The sequence below is a fragment of the Tursiops truncatus genome, chromosome 3 (assembly GCF_011762595.2).
Source record: "Tursiops truncatus isolate mTurTru1 chromosome 3, mTurTru1.mat.Y, whole genome shotgun sequence".
NCBI classification, from domain to species: Eukaryota; Metazoa; Chordata; class Mammalia; order Artiodactyla; family Delphinidae; genus Tursiops; species Tursiops truncatus.
The window spans coordinates 169,347,140-169,354,156 of record NC_047036.1 but is presented as its reverse complement, the minus strand read 5'-3'; the positions used below and the strand labels follow the sequence as shown (position 1 = coordinate 169,354,156).

Sequence of the window (7,017 nt, the reverse complement as noted above, 5' to 3'; positions counted from 1 at the left end):
CTGTGAAAATACTCCATTTATTAAAGACCGGGCAGAGGGAGGCAGGTTTCCAGGTTCTGTGTGGGAAGCTGAGTCTCAGCTCCAGGGAGAAAAAGGGAGGACAGGCCAGCTGGCCACCTGGGAGGGGTCACAGGTCAGTGGCCGGTCCCCAGTCATAGCCATCTTCGTCAGAGGACTCCACATCTCGGGCTCGTGTAAACTTTTTCCTCAGAGCATCCCGCTCATATGTCCTGGCGATCAGAAAATAGAATAGAGGCTGTGGGTGGGGAGGGTGTGGACTTACCTACCATTATCTGAGTTGACTCTGGGCTAGGCACAGTGGGTGCAGTCAGAGATGAGCAAGACTTGACAAACTCCTACACATCCTTCAAAGCCTGCTCCAAATTCCCCTCTTTCAGGGAGCCCTCCCAATCCTCCCAGGAAGAGGATTCCTACTCCCATGGCCCTGACTATATGGGACTTGGAGTAGCTCTGTCTGGCTCTGTCCCACTCAGTAGGCTCCCAACACTACGAAGGCATAGCTTGGTTCTAGGTCTCTTCTCCACCCCACACCCTGAGTCCCAGGGGGAGGGTTGAGGTCCCCCAATGTGGAGTACAGGGGCTCTTACCGCATGCTGTCCTGTCGCCGTTGACCCTGTGGGTGGTGGCCATCCACCTTGCAGAGGGAGAAAGGAGGTTAACACTTATCCCCCAAGTATGATAAACTGGGATGAGTAACCACTCCATCCCACCTCCCCACCTTTGCCCCCGACAGTGCTACCCACAGGCTTTCTCCTTGCCCCCACAGAAGTCTGGAGCTCATCCCCAATTTTAAATGAGAAAACAGCCTGGGACAGGGGAAGGCCTTGGCTGTGATCTCCCAGCCTGTCAGCAAAGGGGGAGTGGGGTTTCCCATCTGTGACTTTCCTCAGAGGGCTGTTGCCAGGAGTTCATAAATGAATTCGTATATGTCAAGTGCTTAGAGGAGAGCCTGCCCCATAATCAGGATGCCATGGACAGTTGAGCGGGTCGGGTACTGCACAACCCCACGGAGCACCATTCTACCAGAGACATCATAGACTCGTACATTTTTACATTTCCCTAGAGAGGGTCTGGAGGAATTTGTCAAATTCACAGAAAGGCACCTTGGAGGCTGAGGCAGCCGCACAGAGAATAAGTGCTAAGTCAATATTTGTTATTGTTAAACACCCGACTCCCATGGGCCGGGACTTGGACTAAGTGTATTCTGTTTAAACAACAAGCTTGTGGGAATTCCCTGGCGGTCCAGTGGTTAGGACTCTGAGCTTCCACTTCAGGGGGCCCAGGTTCCATCCCTGGTCAGGAAACTAAGATCCCACAAGCTGCGTGGCCAAAAAACAAAACAACAACAACAACAAAATAACAAGCTTGTGACGTCAAGACTTTACCATCAATCCCTGTATCTCAGATAAGGAAACTCATGCAGAGGTTAAATATTTGCTTTAAGTGACTCAGTGGTTCAAGTACCCTAGATCAAGGTCCAAGCTACTGATCTGGTCGGGGAAGTATCTGTTCCTCGACATCCTGGCAGAAAATAGGCTCCCTAGGTGTCTCAGCCCCATCCCGAGACCCTTGCTGGGGCCAGCCTGGTGCTCTGCTCACCTGGGTCCCCTGGTGACCCGAGGATCTCCCGTGATCTTGCAGGATCCGAGGCTCATCCTCCAGCACGGGCTCCGAGGACCGGGCCAGGGCTGGCGCCGGGGGCCCCTCGTCCACGTCCATGTGGGGCCCACCCTCGCCATCCGTGTAGCCCTCGCCGTCCGTGTAGACGCCGCCCTCGCCGTCTGTCTCATAGTCGCTGTTGAGCCGGCTGTCGCAGCTCAGATCCGCGGAGCTGTCAGCCAGGCTGCGGTAAGGGAGGTCCAGGTTGTCCTCTGAGGAACTGTCCAGCTGCGGGTGCACATGGCCTGGCTGAGCCGAGCCCCGGCCCTCCCTGATCTTAAGAGAAAACCCCGGACCCGGGACACCACCTTCCAAACTCCAGTCCTCAACCTCAAATTGAGCCTTAACCCTTGACCCCAAGGTGAGTTCTGACCATTGACCTTGGTCCAGACTGAGACCCCAAATCTGAGCTGAGCCCCAACCCTGACTCCAGCATCAGGAGAAGACCCCAATCCCATCTCACCCCAGGAACCAGGTCCAGATCCTAGCCTCAGGTCAAATCTGGGCCTTGGCCATGGCCCCTAACCCAGCCCTAACTGCGACTGTTCCCAAACCCTCACAGGTACCTGGTCCTCGGCCGTCCAGATGGGCCGCGTCTGCTGCTCGCGGATGACAGCCTTGAGCTCTTTGTACCAGGAGTCGCTTGTGCCCTGCAGGGGGATGGTGGCTGCGGGTGGTGGGGAGGGGCATCAGCATGGCTGGAGACTCAGGCCAGGACCCACCGCCCACCCCAGACCCTAAGCTCCCACCCCACCTGTGAAGAGGTGGTCACTGTGCTTCCTCAGCTTCTGGGCCTGAGCGTAGAGGCGGCGGGAACTGCGGCGGGAGGCGGGGGCCAGCCACTGGCGCAGTGCCTTGAGGGCTGTCCGGCTCTCGGGGACACAGAAGACCACGATTGGGTAGTACTGCACGTAGTTAAGGCGCTCAATGGCTGAGGGTGTCACGTCCAGGAGTGCGTGTTTGTCCTGGGCCGGGCCAATGTTGGGGGCCGTGGGGGAGGGAGACAGAGAGACAGTGGAGGGAAAAACACCCAGAGACAGAGCATCAGAGACAGGTGAAGAATCAGAGAGACAGAGATGAAGAGTCTGAGGTCAGAGTGGACCCCAGCCTCTCACATCTGCAGGCCAGCATGTTGGGGTGGGGCTTGGTGATAGCCCAGGCCACAGTGTCTTGAGCACCAGAGCCCCAGTTTGAGTCTCTGCCTCTTCCCAGGACTTGCTGCTGTGTGACTCTGGGCAGGCTCTGTCTCCCTCAAGTCCCCCACATCACAAAGCCTCCAAGAGGGGGAAAACCACACTTGCGGGGTGTGGGGCCAGAACAGGTTGGAGACCTGGGCCTCGGTTTCCCCATCCGTGAAATGGGACCCACAGCAGAGCCTTGCTTACTTTCTCTGCAATCACCCGCACGGTGTCCAGTTTGATGATCTTGGAGGGGCTGTCGGTCCTTGACATGCTCTCTGTGGAGGGGAGAGGCGACTGGCAGCTTCGGGAGGGCAGTCCACTGGCCCTTCAAATTCATGTCTCCCTGCCCCTCCCCTGCTCAAGAACGCACCATGGCTCCCCATGGCCCTTGAGAGAAATCCTAACGCCAGCAGCAGCAGCAGCAGCTCCTGCTGGCCCCGCTCCTGACACCACACTGGGTCCCCTCCTGACCACGACCCTCACCTCCTCCTCCTGAACAGGAGTGGCTGTTACTGGCAGATGGGGAAACTGAGCCAGGGACATACGATCACAAGCTCAGAGTCACTGAGCCAACGACTGGCATGATGGGGAGACGGATGCATGGTCTGTGCTCCACACACTCGCTTTCCCAGGCTCGGTCCCGACTCTGGGCCTTTGCTTGGGCTGTGACCTGAAAGAAGCTACTCTCCCATCCCCTATGTGTCCTCTAGGACATGAGATGGAGTACTGCTTCCTCTAGGAAGCCCTCCTAGACAGCATGGCAGCTGAGGGAGAAGGCATGCTGGGGCCTAAAAGGAGGGGGACGCATACTTGCCTTTTTTCTCTTTGTTGTGGTAAAATGTGTGTAACATAACATGTACCACCTTAACCTTTTTTAAGCGCACGGATCAGTGGTATTAAGTGCATTCACACTGTGGTGCAACCATCCCCACCATCTGTCTCCAGAACTTTCTCATCTTCCCAAACTGAAACTCTGTCCCCATGAAACACTGACTCCCCATCCCCCTCCCCCAGCCCCTGGCCCCCACCATCTACTTCCTGTCTCTGTGGATGTGACCCCTCTAGGGACCCCCTGTGAGTGGAATCAGACAGTGTTTGTCTTTTTGTATCTGACTTATTTCACTGAGCATCATGTCTTCAATGTTCATCCATGTTGTAGTGAGTGTCAGAATTTCCTTCCTTTCTTAAGGCTGAATAATATTCCACGGTGTGCATGGAGCACGTTTTATTTATCCATCACCTGTCGATGGACACTTGGGTTGTGTCCATCTTTTGGCTGCCGTGAATCATGATGAATCTTCATGTACAAGTATCTGTTCTAGTTGCAGCTTTCAGTTCTTTTCACATGTCACAAAAAAAATGTTTTAACTTCTTTTCAACCATTTAAAATATATCAATACCATTCTTGGGCTTCCCTGCTGGCGCAGTGGTTAAGAATCCGCCTGCCAATGCAGGAGACACGGGTTCGAGCCCTGGTCCAGGAAGATCCCACACGCCACGAAGCAACTAAGCCCGCGCGCCACAACTACTGAGCCCGTGTGCCACAACTACTGAAGCCCGTGCGCCTAGAGCCCATGCTCCACAACAAGAGAAGCCACTGGACTGAGAAGCCCACGCACCTCAACAAAGAGTAGCCCCCACTCACCGCAACTAGAGAAAAGCCCACGCGCAGCAACGAAGACCCAATGCAGCCAACAATAAATAAATGAATAAAAGAGCCACACCTATTTCAAAAATAAAATAAAATAAAAATATATATCAATGCCATTCTTTTTTTTCTTAATTTATTTATTGTTGGCTGCCATTGGGTCTTCGTTGTGGCACATGGGCTTTCTCTAGTTGCAGTGAGCGGGGGACTACTCTCCATTGCGGTGCATGTGCTTCTCTCATTGTGGTGGCTTCTCTTGTTGCAGAGCACAGGCTCTAGGCGCACGGGCTTCAGTAGTTGCAGCACGTGGGCTCAGTAGCTGTGGCTCGCGGGCACTAGAGCTCAGGCTCAGTAGTTGTGGCGCACAGGCTTAGTTGCTCCGTGGCATGTGGGACTTCCCAGACCAGGGCTCGAACCCGTGTCCCCTGCATTGGCAGGTGGATTCTTAACCACTGCACCACCAGGGAAGTCTCTGAATACCGTTCTTAATTAGCAGGCTGAATAAAAACAGCCATATTTGGCCCAGGAGCTGCAATTTGTTGATTCCCTACTCTAGCTTAATTGTTCCTGCAGTTGTTCATTTTTGGTCTCCTCAGGAGACCCTGTGTATTTGTTTGATGCTGTGTCTATAGCTCAATAGACAAATTTCTTGAACAGACAACTGGCAATTGTCCAATTGGCTCCATTGGCAATGGCTGCTTGGTGAACTGTGTTAAGAAGGATTCTGAGGCTCTATCCAGGTAAAGGGTGGCAAGATTGTTTGAGGATGTCTGGCCCAGGGGTTGGAGGGGCTGCTGGCGGCTGATCTGCCTCATGTTTGGCATGGTTGTTCTTACTCTTTCCCCCAAACAGCATCATTAGCAGCCCCCTTATCAAGCTGCCTCAACCTGGGAAAGGGTTATGAAATGATTCACCAGTGAGGTTGCTATGGGACCTGGTTTCTCACCTGCAATTTCAAACTCATCAGGCATCTCAGCAGTCAACTTCTGCATAGCAATGTCAGCCACAGGTCCCAGGATCACCACCGGGCGCTTGAAACTGGCTGCGGGGCAGAGAATCAATGACAAGAATCAGGATCCCATGTGGGGCAAAGGCTGCTAGCTTCTTGTGCAACTGCCTCTCCACTTTCTCCATAGTAGATCTAGCCAGGCCCACAGCTGCCCAGCTAAAGACTACAACTCCCAGCCTCCCTTGAAGCTAAGGATGGCCATGTGACTACATCCCGGCCAATGGGATGCAAGCAGAATGATGTGTGAAATCTGGGTTGTATCCTTCAAGGGAAGGTGTGAGACCTCTTGGCCTTCTTATACTGGGACTGTTACTTGAAAAGGAAACTCCTTGTTTATACAGTTTGGGGTCTGTCAGAGCAGCTGAACCCAGCTAACTCAGTGATTGGCAACCACCATTACAACCCTCAGGCCACATCTGATCCACTGCCTGTTTTTGTAAATAAAGTTTTATTGGCACAAAGCCACATCCAGCATGTCCCCTCTCTCCTGCCTTCCTGCGGAGTTGAGTCATTTGGACAGAAACCATCTGGCCTGTAAAGCCTAAAATACTGTCTCGCCCTTTGCAGGAAGAGCTTGTTTGACCCCTGGCCTCACCAATACTCCCTTTTACCAGTGAGGAAGTGGGTGCAGAAGGCATCTTGGCCAGAGAAAAGCGAGTAAGCAGACCACTCTTTACACCTGACCCTTCTCTTTTTCTCCTCTCCTTCTCTCTTGCTCTTAAAAACTTGATATGTTCAGGTTTCTAAACTTCCGTTGGCTGGGGGTAGAAATTAAGTACGTAGCCTTTTATGTTTGAGTCTTTTTCGTCTGGACGATGGACCAGCAGCTGGAAAGCAGCTGCTCAGCCCTTTCCCGTCCTGGCTCACCTGCTATTTCCACCCTCCCGCCATTTTCTTTAAAAAGCCTCAGCACGTGGTTTTAATCCTTCTGCCCTGAGGCTGGGGGCAAGCGCTTAATCTCTTCCCTTCCTGAAATCTGAATGAGATGTATTTTTACCCCTGGTTCTCGGGTAGGGAAAGGATCTATGTGCTGGTTTTGTGCGTGTGTATTTTCATCCTAAAGTAACCAAAAGGGGGTATTTTGGGTGGAAGGAGAGAGGTGAGGATTGTGGCTTCTGAACACTCTTACTTGAGGGCCCCCCTCGGCCCCTCCCACCCTGGCCCACCTTCTCGCAGCACCACGCGTTCATATGGCGGGTAATGACCCTGTCTGGTCAGAGCCGACAGATCCTCACGACTCCGATGGGTGGTCTTCTTGGCTCCCCGACGAAGACCCCTCAGCCGCCAGAACTCGGCCCGTGTGCTGGAGCCCGCCGAGGCTCCAGGCCCGACCCCCACGGCCCTCTGGGCAGCCTCCAGACTGGCCAGCTGCTCTGCCCTGGAGAGAAGAGAGGAGATGAGTGAGCACCAGGGTCCGGGGTCCAGGATCACAGCCCCAAAGATGTCCAAGGCCGAATCCCGGCACCTGTGAATATGTCACCTCTCACGGCAAAGGGGAC

At 53.8% G+C, this 7,017-nt stretch overlaps 1 protein-coding gene across 4 annotated transcripts in view; it reads right to left on the bottom strand.

The window, feature by feature from the left end:
• Window position 1: 1 nt before the first annotated feature.
• The window catches only part of TJP3 (tight junction protein 3), a 29,394-nt gene continuing 22,378 nt past the window's right edge, over window positions 2-7,017 (bottom strand). For 3 of the 4 annotated variants that reach the window (XM_019940938.3, XM_019940937.3, XM_019940936.3), the window contains exons 14-21: window positions 6,685-6,896; window positions 5,456-5,551; window positions 3,066-3,136; window positions 2,435-2,645; window positions 2,247-2,347; window positions 1,621-1,908; window positions 609-655; window positions 2-230 (exon numbers count right to left, since the gene is read on the bottom strand). In XM_019940938.3, the coding sequence (XP_019796497.1) occupies window positions 128-230; window positions 609-655; window positions 1,621-1,908; window positions 2,247-2,347; window positions 2,435-2,645; window positions 3,066-3,136; window positions 5,456-5,551; window positions 6,685-6,896 (1,129 nt within the window). In that variant the 3' untranslated portion in view covers window positions 2-127. Of the gene's footprint in view, window positions 231-608; window positions 656-1,620; window positions 1,909-2,246; window positions 2,348-2,434; window positions 2,646-3,065; window positions 3,137-5,455; window positions 5,552-6,684; window positions 6,897-7,017 lie in introns of those variants that run through there. The other variant, XM_019940939.3, reaches the window with a different exon arrangement.